Raw genomic sequence first — 17,397 nt, forward strand, 5'->3', positions numbered from 1 at the left:
TTGCAATTTTGTTTTCTGTTCTTCCTCCTCCTTGTACCCCTATTTGTACAGTACTGTACCCTGCATCTCACAAACTTGTCCTTTGTTTCTGTGATACTGTAATTCTTGTTCTTTGTTGATATGAACCTGCAACCAGTCCAAATCTATTGAGCAGTCAATACTGTTAATAAATGGAAAGCACAATGTTCAGGGCCATACAATTTGTCCATTGTACAGTATACAGCCTACAATGCACTGTACTACAGTATCCATTCTCAGACTTTCTCCTTCCCACCTTCAACAACCTGTTTGCTCTCTGAACTGGCTTATATTGGTTGTGTCGCATAATTTGAAACAGGTTAAGTCCATTTTGAGTGGTTGTGTTGAATCAATGACATATGTTCTCTATTTGTATTTGATTGTTGCCACTTGTGTTTACTAGTATGGAGGACATGTGCATTAGAGTGCAGAATGTGTTTTGAGGATGTGTTTAGAGTTTTGCTGAAAAGTCTAAGTGAGATCTGCAAATTGTGTTTTATCATGTGAAATGGTTTAAGGTATTGACAACAGACTGCATAATTAGCTAAATGAGTCCAGGCAACTGAGAACTTTGTTCAGCCAATGGGTTTTAGTGTTTTAGCAATTGAGAAAAACTGTATTATTATCCAAGGTGCTTTGGTCTTGGCCTGGGCCCCAGAGCCTGCAGGAGGCTCCTACAGGGCGTTGCCAAGGTGACAGGTGGAACCACAGAGTTCTTGGGTGATGAGGAGAGGCTGCAGCCCAAGGTGAGAAGCGACATCACTGTCCCCTAGTGGGGAAAGTAAATAATTGTAATAATTTCACTTTGGGGAAATACTGTAGTAGGCTACTGGGGACAAACACTCTACTCTAAAATTCAAAGATTATTGCTTCCCTCCTCAACCTAAAAATTAAAACACATTTGAATCAACCTTTAACCCCTAATGTTTAACTAATCACTGATCCCTCAGCTGATAAAGTCCCTGAAGAAGGCCTTTGAGCCAGTCCTCACAGATGTACGTATAGACTGGTACCTGCCTGATAACATGGAGGCTCTCCTGTCACCCAATGAGATCCCTCCGCTTTACCCGGGGAATCGCCTGATTGGCTACTGTACCCTGTACGATGTGTCTAGCTTCAGAGGCAAGAAGACTGAGGTGAGTGTCCAACTATCCACTCTGGAAAGGCTTTCAAGTGTCCTGTTTTGTGGACAGCATGTAAACTGTGCAGAATACAAAAGTAAACTCAGTCCCTTCTCTCGCCTTGTGTGTTCTGTAGGGGCGTGGTCGGGGCTATAAAGGCTTGTCTCGGGGCTCGGTGGGCTCTGTGTTCGGCCTATCCAACGACGAGCTGTCCCCTCCCTCCGTGTCTGAGCTCCTCCCTCTGGTTACATCATCAGAAGGCGCAGACCTAGAGGAGGCGCTGAGGGAAATCTCCCGGGAAATCTCCTCAGAGTTCTCCTGTGCCAAAGACACCGACACTGGGACTAGTACAGGTGAAATACTGACACTCAAGAAATGACACGGTCACTCAGTTCCCTCAATCCAATACCTGTAAAGTTCCTTTGGCTTTGTGCATATTACACCTGAAGCACAATGATTATAGCTGTGTTCCAAGCTCTCCTCTGATATCTCATCCACAGGTGGAGAGGTGGAATGGTCCAGTGATGTTCGTGGTAGGATCCAGGAGAGTTCTTACATCCAGGAGCAGTATGTTCTGACCCGCTGCTCTCTGAGCAGTGAGAGGGGGCTGCCCTACACCCACACCCCCTCCACCGCCGACTCTATGGGAGGCCCTTACCCCACTGATCTGCTCCCCATCCCGTGCCTGGACACGGGCTCCCTGCCGCAGGGCCTCGAGAAGATGGCTCCACCCGAACAGAGAAGCACCCTGTCCCGCTGGGGCGAGTCGCCATGGCAACAGCCCCCCTCCTCAGAGAATACAGATTCCGTGTCAGAAAAGGTAGGACTGGCTTTGTTAACAACTACAGTTTGAACCACCTCAATACTGTAGTCATTAGACAACACTGCTGTACTCGTTTTCCCTTGTCACAATCCAGGCAGGGCGTCTGTGTGGAGGGGAGGAATCTCGAAGGAGACAGAGGGCATTGGCCCGTTCAGCCATGTCTGCCAGGAGTTTCTCCTCGCCCCAGGGTGAGCTGGACATGCACCGCCTGCGGAGGGCACTAGAGAGAGTCTCCTTTGATCAGGCGGTGGGGGGGAGGCTGGAGGAGAGCGATGGGGAGAACCAGCCTACACCCAGAGGAGGGCTGTCCCGCAGGAGCCTCACTGACTCCAGTAGGTTAACTTCCTCACCTCTAGACTGATGTCTGAAACTAAACTCCCTCGCACTCTCTTTCTCTCTACTTTCCATCCATCCACTAACCCTCTCCTTCTACCCCTCTTTCTCTCCCCCTAGACGGCCTGCTGTTCCCTGTCTCTCCTCTGGACTGGGACAGCTTCACTGACCCGGAGTACCTGTTTACCGCCGCCCCCCCGGACGACCCCCCCACACCCCCTGCCCAGTGCCGCTCCCTCATCCACGGCCTCCTAGGAAGCAGGCCTGTATCCTGGGAGGTCACCGTGGACCTGACACAACTCTGGGTCCCTGAGGACCAAGGGACAGGAGGGACATCCGGGGGAGGAGGAGAAGGGGGAGGAGGGGGAGACCTCTGGGAGGAAATTATCCACCAGCTGACAGCTCGCTCTGCAATCAGGGACTTTGAGAAGATGGCGGAGAAGGAGAGTGACATTGAGCACGGTGAGGGTTTCCACCAGTGTTCCTCCATTTTGGGATTGAGGAGGTCACAGGGTGTACAGGGTTTTGCTTCAGCCTTGATTAGTTGAGTACAAAGGGGTATACTACAAAGCAGGATCAAAGAGTTAGCCAGCTAACTTGCCTAAATATTCTGATGTAACTTAATTTCTTTGAAACATAAGCTTGAAATGGATATGGTGTAATTGATTCAACAAACGAAAACGCAGTCAGGTCCGAAATTATTGGCACACTTGATAAAGATGAGCAAAAAAGACTGTGTAAAATAAACAACACAAATAGCTACAGGTAACTGCCAAAATGAAGGAAACACCAACACGAAGTGTCTGAAGCAGGGAATTTGGCACCAGGAGCCAGAACAGCTTCAGCACAACTGGGAGTGTCTGGAACTCTGTCAGAGGGATGCAACACTATTTCAATGGTCTTGAAAACAGGGGTGCCAATCATTTTGACCCCTATCTTTTTGAGAGAACAAAAGTACAAAATCTCTTTCTCTGAGCAATTGTAGTAGCATAAAATAATATAATTTTCCTATTATTTGAGCACGCAATGGCTGCGTTTACACAGGCAGCTGAATTCTGATCTTTCACCACTAGGTCACTTGCCACAGGGCGGCAGGTAGCCTCGTGGTTAGAGCGTTGGACTAGTAACCGAAAGGTTGCAAGATCGAATCCCTGAGCTGACAAGGTAAAAATCTGCCGTTCTGCCCCTGAACAAGGCAGTTAACCCACTGTTCCTAGGCCCTCATTGAAAAAAAAACATTTGTTCTTAGCTGACTTGCCTAGTTAAATAAAGATCAGCTCTTTCCACAATATTTGGGGAAAATATCAGAATTGGGCTGCCAATATATCTCAGTTATTTTTACTATTTATTTTGTAGTCTTTTTGCTCATCTTTAGAACTGTATCTAAGTCTCGCTTTTATAATGAACAAGAAAATCTATAGTTATTCCTTGTTGCTTATCAAAGTTAGATGGCTAACTAATTGATCCTGCTTTGCAGTATACCTGTCTCTGATGTGTATGATTGATTGTATGCCGTATACTTGTTTTGCAGGGCCTGCTAAGCGGTACCGTATGAAAGCCATCCAGACCAGTAAGAGCTGTAACATCATCTGTACGTACACAGCCTTTACTGCCACTGACGCCAACACCAGCAAGGGTCCATCAGACACTGTGGAAGTGAGAAACACCGGTAACACTTCAGACAGTTCCACAGTCACAGCAAACCTGAAAACACATGGCCTAATTTGACAATATGCATGGTAACTGAAGTCTGTTAAAGGGTATCGATCAAATTTCAAACAACTAAATGTATTTTATACAGCCCTTCTTACATCAGCAGTTGTCAAAGTGCTTTACAGAAACCCAGCCTAAAACCCCAAAGAGCAGGCAATGCAGATGCAGAAGCAGTGGCTAGGAAAAACTCTCTACAAGGCAGGAACCTAGGAAGAAAGAGAGACAGGAACCAGGCTCCGAGGAGTATGGTTTGGATAGCAGTGGTGTGTGGTGACTGTTATCCCGTTATGTGTAGGGTTGCGTTTAGGGAACAGACGGAGCTCCCAGGCAGGCAGTCGCAGACAGAGGGCCTACTCTGTGGGACTGGGCCGACGCCCCTCCAGCAGAGACAGTGAGGAATTTGAGGACACTTGCAACTCCACAGGTAAACCTACAACGCAATAATCCTAGTCATTAGTAAACCTGCAGAGGTCAAATGGTATGTATATGTCAATGCCATGATGTCAGCTAGTCTACCTGGGTTCCGATACAGAACTAAAAAGACATTACAAACAATTAACATTTACATTAAAGACATTATATATATATATATATATGTATTTTTTTTAAATAGACCTGACGGGTAACACATTTCCATACAATAATGAACTCCAGGTCTTGTAGTAGACATGTTGTTTGGTTGTTTCCCAGACAGGGATGATACTCCTGCCTCCCCATGCAGCCTGAAGTCTTGGGACAGCAGTAAGTGCTATTACATTGGCTGAATCTCAAACCGACCACTCGATTACTCAATATCCGAGTTCACGATTTGTATCACTATAACCCCTCTTACAACCTGTTGTAACAAAGCCATTCATTACTGTTGATCACACCTGTGTGCCTCTCTCTCAGGTGCAGGGGGAAATCCCTACCCTGCCAGTCCCTCAGCCGTGTCCGGCACCTCCTCCACCCGCTCCCAACGCTCAGTGGAGAGCAAGTCTGTGGAGAGGTTCTTTGGCTCCAGATTCCCTCTGGGCAGACTAAGGTCATCTAACTCCTCTGGGAAGCAGGCCCCTCTGAAGGGCCACTGTCTGTCTGCTGAGGCAGAGAAACGCACAGACACGGAGTCCCCAGACTACCTCCCTCTGGTGAGACCACTGTCCTCTCGCCACATCATACGGTCATTACAATAGATCCGGTCTGTGCCTGAAAGGTCTTAGGCCTTGATTCAGTCAGGTCAAGCGTTAACCGACGATAGCAGACACCCGCATAGTGGTGGTCGGAACTGCATTGGATCCGTCAGATCGGTGAGCGGCTGCTCTTGCGGTCATTGTCACAAAGCCATACCTGTCCCACTCGTGTTAGAAGTTCAGAAGGAGAAAGTATAGGCTATATAGAAATAATGACACTGAAATGGAAAAATAATGAGGATTTCTATCATTCTATTTGAGGTGTAAATTACATCTCACATTGCAGTTTTTGAACTTGTAAACAAGTTTACATGGAATTGACTCCATGCAGCCAATGGCAATGTCCACTTTAGGTATAATCCCAGGAGCCACTTGTGGATTTGACAGCTCTAACGCAGTTCCACTTCCGACACTGTCAAAACAACCGCTATGTGGATGTTGGCTAAAGTGGATCTGACTTAATCAAGCCCTTAGTGCAATTGTATTAAAGGGCAATTCCACCCCTTTCAACCTAATATTCATTATCTCCAGCATCATACCAGTATCTACATGTAGGTACATACCAGTATAAACAGTGTAGTTATTCCCTCCGCAAGACAGTCAAACAAGCAAAATGTCGATATAAATCGAATCAAAGGTACAGTATATACGAACATATGGATGAGTAATGTAAGATATGGAAACATTATTAAAGTGGCATTATTAAACTGACTAGTGATTAATTTGTTAAAGTGGCCAGTGATTGGGTCTCAATGTAGGCAGCAGCCTCTCTGAGTTAGTGATTGCTGTTTAGCGGTCAGATGGTCTTGAGATAGAAGCTGTTTTTCAATCTCTCGGTCCCAGCTTTGATGCACCTGTACAGTGTACAGGTGGATCAAACCTCGCCTTCTGGATGGTAGTGGTGTGAACAGGCAGTGGCTCGGGTGGTTGTTGTCCTTGATGATTTTGGCCTTCCTGTGACATCGGGTGCTGTAGGTGTCATGGAGGGCAGGTAGTTTGCCCCCGGTGATGCATTGTGCAGACCGCACCACCCTCTGGAGAGCCTTGCGGTTGAGGGCGGTGCAGTTGCTGTACCAGGCGGTGATACAGCCCGTTAGGATGCTCTCGATTGTGCATCTGTAAAGGTTGGTCAGGGTTTTGGGTGACAAGCCAAATTTCTTCAGCCTCTTGAGGTTGAAGAGGCGCTGTTGTGCCTTCTTCACCACACTGTCTGTGTTGGTGGACCATTTCAGTTTGTCTGTGATATGTACGCCCAGGAACTTAAAACTTTCCACCTTCACTGCTGTCCCATCGATGTGGATAGGGGGGGGGGTGCTCCCTCTGATGTTTCCTGAAGACCACGATCATCTTTGTTTTGTTGACGGTGAGTGAGAGGTTGTTTTCCTGACACCACACTCCGAGAGCCCTCACCTCCTCCCTGTAGGCCGTCTCGTCGTTGTTGGTAATCAAGCCTACTTCTGTTGTATCATCTGCAAACTTGATGATTGAGTTGGAGGCGTGCGTGGAGATCCTTGATGAAAACCTGCTCCAGAGCACTCAGGACCTCATACTGGGGTGAAGGTTCACCTTCCAACAGGACAACGACTCTAAGCACACAGCCAAGACAACGCAGGAGTGGCATCGGAACAAGTCTCTGAATCTCCTTGAGTTGCCCAGCAAGAGCTCGAACTTGACCCCGATCAAACATCTCTGGAGAGACCTGAAAATAGCTGTGCAGCAACGCTCCCCATCCAACCTGACAGAGCTTGAGAGGATCTGCAAAGAATGGGAGAAACTCCCCAAATACAGGTGTGCCAAGCTTGTAGCGTTATATCCAAGAAAACTCGAGGGTGTAATTGCTGCCAAAGGTGCTTCCACAAAGTACTGAGTAAAGAGTCTGAATACTTAAGGAAATGTGATAAGTTTTTTTATTTTGTATAAATTTGCAGAAATGGATAAAAACCTGATTTTGCGTTGTCATTAAGGGGTATTGTGTGCAGATGAGGGGGCGAAACGATTTAATCAATTTTATAATAAGACTGTATCGTAACAACGTGGGGAAAGTCTGAAGATGTGTTCTGTGAATAAAAAGAAAAGTTCCTAAAAAGTCCTACTCTGTGACATCCTTGAGAAGGATAAAAAATGATTTGCAAAACCTGCACCGAGTTTCTAGCCAGGGGGAGAGCCTTTTCCTGTTCTCTGCTATCTGTGTTTCAAAATCACTGTTTAATGTTTTTACTTTCGATGACAACTAAATTGCACTTTCTAATTTGATATTTGTACTACAAAACATAGAAGTGTGTCAATTATACATATGTTGGCCATGGTATGGTGCTGGATATAATGAATATGAGATTGAAAAGTGGTGGAAATGCCCTTCAAGTACTCTACCGATAATGAATCTACAAGAAGTATTTAGAGGTGGATACCCGATTTAAGAGTTAGTATCTGGTATCTTCTCCACAGGTGCGTCTCCAGTTGGCCTCTGGGGCCTTCCTCCTGACAGAGGTCTACTCTGACTGTATCCAGATCCCCCTGGACCGTCTGAAGAGGGCATCCCCCTACAGCCTCCACCGCAGCAGCCTCAGCCCCCCCTTCCGCTGCACCTCCCCCAACGCCCCAACAATCCCCTCCTCCACCACTACCACGCGCCCAACTGGTACCCCCCTCCACTACACCACCACCTCTACCAAGCCTCCTAGTCTCCCCCATCACCACACCTCTACTGGTACCAAGCCCTTGGGTGGCCCCCATACCCCTGACGACCCTCCACTAATCCTGGACCCCCGACTCTGCAGGAGACACTTCTCCGACCGGTGCCAAGAGCCCCTGACGACCCTCCCTGACCCCCCTAGCTCCGAGGAAGGCTCTCCTGACACGACAGATGGCCCTATCCCCCAGACCACCCAAGCAGACAGCGGGCGCGGCTCAGAGACTGACGTCTGTGAGGGTTCTCTGTTGGATCCAGCAGCTCCAGACCTCCAGGGGAGCAATCAGCTAGCTCTGGGGGACCTGGAGGGCTCGAGCTGGGCCACAGCCGTGGCTCTGGCCTGGCTAGAGCACCGCTGTGCAGGGTTTTTCATGGAGTGGGAGCTGGTGGCAGCCAAGGCGGATTTCTGGCTGCGGGGCCAGGAGCTGCCGGAGGGGGTGGACCTGGCCGGGCTGAAGGGGGCTGCCAGGCAACTGTTTATGCTGCTCCGCCACTGGGACGAGAACATCCAGCTCAACATGCTCTGCTACAATCCCAACAACATGTGACCACATAGCCACCATGTTAAAACCACCGCAATATGCCAAATGACTTATTACCGCCACGACAACATGTGATAGTTACCAGTGTTTTCTCCTACTAGAACTTTGGTGCAGTTGCCTCCTACCTTGAATCATTTGTTTTTAAAATCAGGTTCAGTTGAAAAATGGCATTTGCACCTCTGGTTGCTAATATGAATGCGTCTGTGCGCCGTCTACATAAAATAAACAGATTCCATTTTCCCCAGTGCCAAGATCATTTAAAAGCCATTGACTTAGGTCAATTGAGACTTGACGGTGCAAACACTACTTGGCTAACCCAAGTTGCCTTTAAGCACACCATATGAAACTACAATATTGCCTTGATCATGTAAAGCTTACATTACTTTGACTTAGTAGATTTTGTCACTGCTCTATTTTTTCTCAGCTGAGGGGCCTATTAACTGGGTAGTATGTCTAACTTGCATTAGTGTAGAATTAAATTACTCAAATGTATGCTTGTGAATGAATGACATTTAATTCAAATTTCTTTAGAGATATGCCTTTTATTTTCACATCTTTATCAACAGAATAAAACACACCTTTGGAATCAATCTCTGTCTTCATGTGTAACACAAAACAGTCATGCAAATCAAAACACACAAACATCAGCAAACAAATATGAGCACTAAATATCACCTATGGCAGCTCATTAAAGAACATTAACACTTAAAAGGGACAATTTCCTACTCCGATTAAAAGGAAAGTTCTGCAAAATTACGTGAATATGTTGTCACGCGGAACTATCCATTTAAGCCTATTCTTGGACTAAAATAACCTTAGTGAGTGTTTGGTCCAGGTGTAGGCTTAATCTGGGTGCGGGAAATTGGGCCTCATCTATTTCGTCTAGTGCACACACTGATCCACATTCTCTGAAAGAAACTGTTAGAAAATGAAAACAATAGACAGATATTCATGACAGTCAACAGCTTAGTTCTGCATGGTCATATTCTTATTTGAAATGACATATATTATTACGTATTTGCCTATGATAAGCCTTGTGCTAGCTAGGCAACGTCATTCATATTGTGCCCAATGGGCGGCACCAAAAGCTTATTGCAGAGAACGGTTCAATTTAAAGCGTTCATTAATAAGTAGTAAAGTAAAAAATTCCCAGGTATGGAGTTGAGGACAAACAGAAATCTTTAATATAATAATATATGCCATCTACCGGAAGCTTTTAACCAAAACAACTTAGTCAAGCGTGCATCATTTTTTTTAGCGTATGGGTGGTCCCTGGAATCGAACTCACTATCCTGGCGTTGCAAGCGCCACGCTCTACCAACTGAGTTAGAGGACTAGAATATATCGCAGAGGACAGTTCAATTCAAAGCTTTGTCAATAAGTAGTAGCAAAGTAAAAATTCCCTGATACGGAGTTAAGACAAACGCACATAGAAACCATCTTTACAACAACAAATGGTCCAGTATCAGAGGTTCAGAACAGCTGGTTGCCAGCATGGGGACCTAAGAGTTTCTCACTCGATTATCGCCAAGACCAGATAATATTTCACAAGAAAAATCACGGGCTAAAAGGTAGTTGACACAAAACATACTGTAAGCAAGAGATCCTTCCTTAAGATGTTCTAGACGACACAGCAAAACATTCAGCGTTTCTCCACACCACTAGACTCCCACTCTTAGATTTGTATTATTTCATTCTTTAACCTGAGAATCCCAATTGTTTTCAGCTTCCTCCCACGCCACAAACCTGCACGACTGCCAAATCGTAATACACCCCCACATGCAGTCTCACTCAGTCCCTCCTCTCACCTGTATGTACCGCTATACGCTAGCAGAGCTACAGCGAGGTGGGTAGCAACAAACCGATGCGTTTAAAGACAGACCCCACTCCACCTCAATAACCCCCTGTGCGTCATGAGGAAATAGGCAAGACACGGTGAGGCGAGGGGTGAGAACCAGCCTAGGGTGGACGGGAGGGTCCTCTAGGGGCTAATCTTACTGGCTCTTGGCATTCTCTCCCTGGCGGGCTGGGGGCCGGGCGAACCACAAGGAGAGCAGCATGATGAGGTGACACAAGTGGAGGGCTGCTGAGCTGTATATGGTAGACGGGTAGGTGTTCCATGACAGCTCCACCAGACCCAGGATCAAAACCCTGTCCACAGAAAGACCAGATAAGACATAACGTGAGAGGACAATGAGTGACAATAACAGGCCTTTTGACCCATCAAGGCTCAGAATTTATAGTAGACTAAAATTAGCAAATGTTCCCAATCCTGCATACGCCTGAAAACTACATGGATGTCAATCACGGCCAAAAGCCCCCCCTTACCGGAGTAGATGAGCCAGCTTCTTGACCCCTCCACTCCAGAGCAGGAAGGGTAGGGTGTGGAAGTACCAGACATAAAACTGGTAGTGCAGCGAGCGGCTGAAGCACATGCCGATGAAGTTAGACGTGAAGAGGACCAGCACCATCTGTGATCAGCTGTTAAGGTCTAATATACAGTGCCTTCAGAAAGTATTCACACCCTTTGACTTTTTCCACATGTTGTTGTGTTAGAGCCTGAATTTAAAATGGATTAAGTTGAGATTTTGGGTCACTGATCTACCCCATAATGTCAAAGTGGATTCTTATTTAATTTTTTGCAAATTAATAAAAAATGAAAAGCAGAAATGTCTTGAGTCGGTAAGTATTCAACCCTTGGTTATGTCAAGCCTAAATAAGTTCAGGAGTAAAAACGTGCTTAACAAGTCACATTATAAGTTGCATGGACACACTCTGCGTGCAATAAGTGTCTAACATGACTTTTGAATGACTACCCCATCTCGGTACACCACACACACAATTTTCTCTGAGGTCCCTTAGTCGAGCAGTGAATTTCAAGCACAGATTCAACCACAAAGACCAGGGAGGTTTTCCAATGACTCGCAAGGAAGGGCACCTATTGGTAGATAGGAAGAACGTGTGTTTTTTGTTTTTACCTAATTCAGCTGCCGGAGGGGAAGGAAACCGCTCAGGCATATCACCATGAGGCCAATAGTAATTTTATAACAGACTTTAATGGCTTTGGAGACAATTGAGGATGAATCAACAACATTGTAGTTTCTCCACAACACTGTAAAAAGGAAGCCTGTACAGAATATTCCAAAACAATAAGGCACGAAAGTAATACTGCAAAAAATGTGGCAAAGGAATTAACTTGTTTTATATATTTTTTAATTAAGAAGCAGGGTCGTGTTTCAGAGGACGCGTGGCTCTCGACCGTCTACCCCATTTTCTCCCCAATTTCGTGATATCCAATTACAGTCTTGTCCCATCTCTGCAACTCCCCTACGGACTCGGGAGAGGCGAAGGTCGAGAGCCATGCGTCCTCTGAAACACGACCCTGCCAAGCCGCACTGCTTCTTGATACACTGCCCGCTTAACCCGGAAGCCAGCCGTACCCGGAAGCCAGCCGTACCAATGTGTCAGAGGAAACACTGTCCAACTGGCGTCTGAAGTCAGCTTGCAGGTGCCCGGACGGCCACAATGAGTCTCTCGAGCGCGATGGGGCAAGGACATCCCGGGCCAGTCAAAGCTTTCCCTAACCCGGACGACGCTGGGCTAATTGTGCGCCGCCTCATGGGTCTCCCGGTCCACAGCCAGCTCTGAAACAGCCTGGGATCGAAGCCGGGGCTGTAGTGATGCCTCAAGCACTGCAATGTGCCTTAGACTGCTGCACCACTCGATTTAAAAATTGTCTTAAATCTATGGCAAGACTTCAAAATTGCTGTCTAGCAACAACCAACTTCACAGAGTTTGAATAATAATTGAAAAAAAAAAGGCAAATATTGTACAATCCAGGTGTGCAAAAGTCATAAAAAGACTTACCCAGAAAGACACACAGCTGTAATCACTGCCAAAGGTGATTCTAACATGTATTGACTCAGGGAGTTGAAAACTTACCTAATGAAGATATATTAATGTCTTATTTTCCTTAATACCTTTTTCTTCCACTTTGACATTAGAGTATTGCGTATAGATCATTGACAAAAAAATTACAATTAAATACTTTTTAATCCCACTTTGGAACAACAAAATCTTGAAAAAGTGAAGGGGTGTGAAAACTTTCTAATAGGCACAGGCACAGTTGTTGTTCGTAGGTTCGTATTTGGTGTGAAAAAAAAACATGGAAAAAATATAAACACAAAGTAATTGGGATTTCTACCCATATCCACTAATAGCCATCTTTAGTTACAGCTCTTAAGATATACACTGGTACTTTATGAGACAGACCTAATTAAATAAAGGTTAAACAAATAAAAAATAACAAGATAACTGTGTGTTTAGAGATACAGAACAACACACCGGTACCGTTTCTAGTCATGGCTCCAGAGACAGACTGAGGAAAGGATATGATCTGAGGTGAGTTTCTGTGCAAGGAGGACTCTCTTGCCTGGCTCCTTCAGCAGTTCCATGATGCTCTCTTCAGGCCTGAGGAGAAACATGTGTTGGTTTAATTCAACAGAGAGCGCACCTGGTTAACAACAAAAAGCAGAGATGGCCAGACTAAAGCATTGGTGTACAAATATAATTCAGGCTGTATCTCCTTTTAGGCTCTACTAGGGCCAAGAGTTTTGGCCTGACCATGAACATCTCTGGTGCTAGAGATAACCCCCAGTAGCCTCACCTCTTCCAGCGGCGCAGGGCAAATAGCAGCAGGGCTAGCAGGTGGGCGGCCAGGAGCACCAGGTGGAAGTAGCGACTCAGGAACAGCCACTCCGGCAGGAAGCGCCAGTTCACTGTCCATGTGAACATGAACTGACGACCCAGGTCAAAGGCCCGGGTCATATAACCAATTGGATTCTCCATCAGGAAGGGTAGGCCCAGCAACAACTGTGATGCGAGAGAGAGAGAGGTGAGGTGGAGTAGAGATGGACAATCAACAGAATGGAAATAGAGTACGCAAATCCTAATTGTCCACACAGTGTGGAAAGTGGATGGAACGCTGGGGACAAGAGGCATCGATGAGTAAAATGTAAACGTAACAGTTGAAGCAGATGAAGGAGGTCCTAACCTGGATGGCAGCACAGAGAGAAAGCTTGGGTATGGTCCTCATCAGGCCAAACTCAGACAGCAGCAAGAAAAGAAGGCCCGGGGCGAACAGGAGCACGTTCATCTTCACAGACACTGCTAAACTGTCCACAGCAGAGGTAGAGGAAGTTGTCATTCAGACCATGTGATAGGGGCTACCACAGTCAGATGTTGAGTTCAGCAACTCAGTTCTGCCAATCTAAATTAGAGCGTTATTATCATGAAAGGTGTCCCATATTGGCCCGCACACTGAACCAAGTTCAACTTCGGTTTGATCATTTCAGTTTAACTGAGCTGGGCTCCAGCTGTGCAGAACCAGGGTTTACACTTGCCTGTAGAGCCCGCAGCCCAAAGTCCAGCGGCCGTCCAAGAAAAAATTGACGGCCCCAAACAGCATCATCATGGCCACGGGGTCGTTGAAAAGACGCAGGACGAAGATGGAGTGGATCCGGTAGGAGGCACAGCACACAAAGAAGAACACATAGGGAGGAACCTGGAGAGGAGGAGAGTCAAAATGGCCCTTTTTTAAAATCATGGAATAGATTACAGTATTATAAAGTGGTGAATTCCAAGTAGCAATAAAAACTATATTTTGGCAAATGACAACTAGCTAAGTACCAAAGAAACAACGTCACCTTGGAAAACAGCGTACAAAGGAATACGTGTTGCATCTCACCTTCTTGGTGCGGTGGTATATCCTGAAGACGAGTAGCAGAGTGAGCAGGTAGAAGACAGCGAACAAATACTGGGCCAGGCGGATATTCACCCCATGGTTGGTAACATAATACAACGCTGTGAAGATGTACACAAACCCTGCTGGGTACCTGGAAAGGTAGGTTCAGAAATCAGTCACGTCAGACTGCAGGCACGCACAGACACACACACACAGGGAAAAGTGCAATGCTTTGTCATGGGTCTGGTGAAGATTCAAATGCATGTACAAATTCAGGTAGGTCCCTCCGTTTCGTTTGCTTCCTAGAGAAAACGGGAAACCATTTCCGTTGCAAAAGGTTTTGCAACAGACACGTTTAGCAATGGAATCCGGCTAATGAATACATCCCCGGGGTTGCCAATACTGGTATTGGAACCTGGTTCCTTAATTTGTAGAGTGCCACGTATAGGGTAGTGGAACTTACACCAGAGGGCCTGTGTCTCCTTTGAGCTGGGTGTAGTCGTAGGTGCCGTTGATGACTCCCTCTACCTCATCCATATACGCCTTCCAGTCGATCTCTGTGTCTGCAGGAGAAGACATTCACCAATGAATGACCGGTTGCATTGGCAATAACTTGTCATATACATTCAAAAAATGTGGATGAAGGTACCTAAACAATCAGGTGACAGTAAGAACAGGTCAGCAGCAACTACCAAAGAAAAAAAATCTAACAAGAAAGGGAAACTGTAGCTATACATTAAAAACGGTGAAATGTGAATTTTCCCATATGTGGTTAATACCTTGGCTAGTAGAAAGGGTTGGAAGCTATTTTTCAATTTACCTGTTCTTGCTGATACTTCCTTCGTTCTCAAATCGGAAGAAAAGTATCTTATAAATGTCTATGTAGGTGGTTCTCCAAAAACCAGAGAATATTTTGAAAGGTAGTAAAATCAACATTTTGTATCGAGTGAGAAATGCCTGGACTGGGTGTAGATCTTTGTTTTGGTCGCACTGTGTGATGCACTATCATCTGCTTCTACAAGTGGCGATGGAACATAGAAATGACTAGTTCCTGCAAAGATGTTGCGAAATGCAAGATGTCTGGCAGCTAAAATGGCGATGGAACACCTCACTGTGAAAAACGTGGCTTTTACTATCTTAATGAATACTCTCTTTTTTGGAGAACCACCTGCAGCTGAACACAGACACTTATAAGATAGACTTTTCTTCCGAATCGAGAGAACAAAGCATCTGCAAGAACAAGATACTTAAATTACTTCTGACCCTTCCTACTTGCTCTCAAGAACCCAAGGGATTCTACTTTATACCAAGGGTTCTCAGCTATAAGCACTGGTGGGACCATGTGAACTACAATCCTGACACTGTTTCAACATTTAGAAACCTAAATAATAAGTAATTGCTTGTGATACGGTTTTCCAAACATATGGAACTTATCTTTCATTTCAGCAATAAAGAATATTTCGAATAAAAAGAGATTAACTTACTGTGTAGCAGGTTTGCACGGTTCCATACCGCTGTTTACCTCGAGCCAATGAACTACACTTCCTCCAGTTACACTTACATAGGTGTTGAGCACGCTAGATAGCACTGGTGTCCGTCTGTAATAAGCGCTGCAACATGGAGATATCTCCATGTGGGAAAACAAACCCTAACTCCATAAAGCAAAGGTGTGCAGTAATTTAACAGATATGTTGCCAAACCATACCGCAAGCGATGTATTTTAACGTCAGAACGAGTGTCTGGGATCTTAACAAAAGTCCTCCAGCAGAAGATACTACAGTCAATAGGGGCCAAAGCAGTTAGGCGAGTCTATGAATGGGTTAGCCTCTGTAGTGCCAACTGTCAAAGTGAATTTACAGACGTGGTCACGGTCCCTTGTGATGTTGCCTAGTATGGACGAAATATGTAGCTCTCAATAGCTGTGGCAAGTTTATGTGTTGTTGCCAGAAGAAGCATGTATATTCTGGTCGGGGGAACATTAATGGCCCGTATGCGCGTTCTGAAGGTTAACACGCATCACTTGCGGTACGGTTTTGGAAACAAGGAACGTTGCTATCTTCATATCAGCGACAAATATACTTTCAAAAAACAAATGGTTAAATTATAACACGACAGAGTTTGGGTTACTGTTCTCACACAGCCATATTTCCATTGCTCGTTTACGCAAGACAGATGGAAATCCACCTGTCCTAATTAGTGTAACAGCTTCCGTCCCTCTCCTCGCCCCTACCTGGGCTCGAACCAGGGACCCTCTGCACACAGACAACCCTCGAAGCATCGTTACCCATCGCGCCATCGGAACCACTACTCCAAGTCTCAGAGCGGGTGACGTTTGAAACGCTAACTAGCTCTCCATTTCACACCGGTTACACTAGCATGCTCTGAACACCAGTGTAACTGTAACTGGGTAGGGAGAAAGTGTACTGTAGTTCGCCAACTGGAGGCACACACAGCTTATGGATCAGCACAGGACTGCTACAGTAAGTGTATATTTTTTAAGAGTTTATTGCAGATACGAAAGATAAGGGGCATAGATTTCAAAAACGGGTTCGCAAGTGATTGTTGACGTTTCTAAACGTTAAAACACAGCTTCGGAATTGTAGTACAGCCAAACGTGGGCGAAGTCAACGAATGAAAACCATACGAATAATAAGGATTTAAGAGTTGAATATTAGGCATGCTAGTAGATACCAGACTTGCTGTCGTTGTGCTAAGGTCAGTTAACATTGGCTCGCGAAACTACCACTACCTTCCTTCATACTGGACATACAAATGGTATCCATGAGTTCATCTGACTCTGGGGAAGTAGATAAAGGCCCTCAATGTTAAGGACCTCATTGCCAAAATCTCGAAGTATCCTTTTAAGGCTAGCCGCATGCTCAAGCTAAACCGCTAGCTACTTACATGCTACTTTTTGTATGACCCATATGTTTATTCCGATCTCCAGGAACCACAGAACAGAGGCGACCAGTATTGTGTACTCCGCCTGGAATAATATCAAATGTTTCTCCTGCCATAGTTTTCGAAGTGTCGCCCACACTCGAGACAGTGGACCAGGTGATGACTTTTTCTTCACACCTCCTGCCATTTCGGCTTACGCTAGCTACGTGGCGCGGCAGCAACAATACATTAGTACCCGGTCACATGATTCCGTATAGCGTCAACCAGTCGTTGGGGAGTTCGTTTTGCATGACCCGGTGTCCCGGGTGGGAAGAATTTGTACATTTTACACCATTCCATTGGTCA

The 17,397-nt window shown here is 45.7% G+C and overlaps 2 protein-coding genes across 2 annotated transcripts in view; one reads left to right on the plus strand and one right to left on the minus strand.

Moving 5' to 3' along the window:
- The window catches only part of LOC139377423 (von Willebrand factor A domain containing 5B2), a 19,784-nt gene extending 11,370 nt beyond the window's left edge, over positions 1-8,414 (plus strand). Inside the window, exons 10-20 of the mRNA XM_071120454.1 lie at positions 650-764; positions 969-1,154; positions 1,276-1,492; positions 1,640-1,959; positions 2,057-2,294; positions 2,416-2,757; positions 3,827-3,964; positions 4,304-4,432; positions 4,699-4,749; positions 4,900-5,135; positions 7,623-8,414. Of these exons, the coding sequence (XP_070976555.1) occupies positions 650-764; positions 969-1,154; positions 1,276-1,492; positions 1,640-1,959; positions 2,057-2,294; positions 2,416-2,757; positions 3,827-3,964; positions 4,304-4,432; positions 4,699-4,749; positions 4,900-5,135; positions 7,623-8,414 (2,764 nt within the window). The remainder of the gene's footprint in view (positions 1-649; positions 765-968; positions 1,155-1,275; positions 1,493-1,639; positions 1,960-2,056; positions 2,295-2,415; positions 2,758-3,826; positions 3,965-4,303; positions 4,433-4,698; positions 4,750-4,899; positions 5,136-7,622) is intronic.
- Positions 8,415-8,930: 516 nt separating this feature from the next.
- Positions 8,931-17,377, minus strand: LOC139376349 (ALG3 alpha-1,3- mannosyltransferase). Its single transcript, XM_071118782.1, has 9 exons — positions 17,056-17,377; positions 14,615-14,714; positions 14,155-14,302; positions 13,811-13,971; positions 13,462-13,582; positions 13,075-13,280; positions 12,801-12,878; positions 10,737-10,880; positions 8,931-10,559 (listed from the first exon to the last, which is right to left on the minus strand). Exons 1-9 carry the CDS (start codon positions 17,237-17,239, stop codon positions 10,403-10,405), a joined length of 1,299 nt encoding a protein of 432 aa, XP_070974883.1. The 5' UTR covers positions 17,240-17,377; the 3' UTR covers positions 8,931-10,402.
- Positions 17,378-17,397: the final 20 nt, after the last annotated feature.

The sequence above is a fragment of the Oncorhynchus clarkii genome, chromosome 20 (genome assembly GCF_045791955.1).
Source record: "Oncorhynchus clarkii lewisi isolate Uvic-CL-2024 chromosome 20, UVic_Ocla_1.0, whole genome shotgun sequence".
In the NCBI taxonomy this organism is placed as follows: domain Eukaryota; kingdom Metazoa; phylum Chordata; class Actinopteri; order Salmoniformes; family Salmonidae; genus Oncorhynchus; species Oncorhynchus clarkii.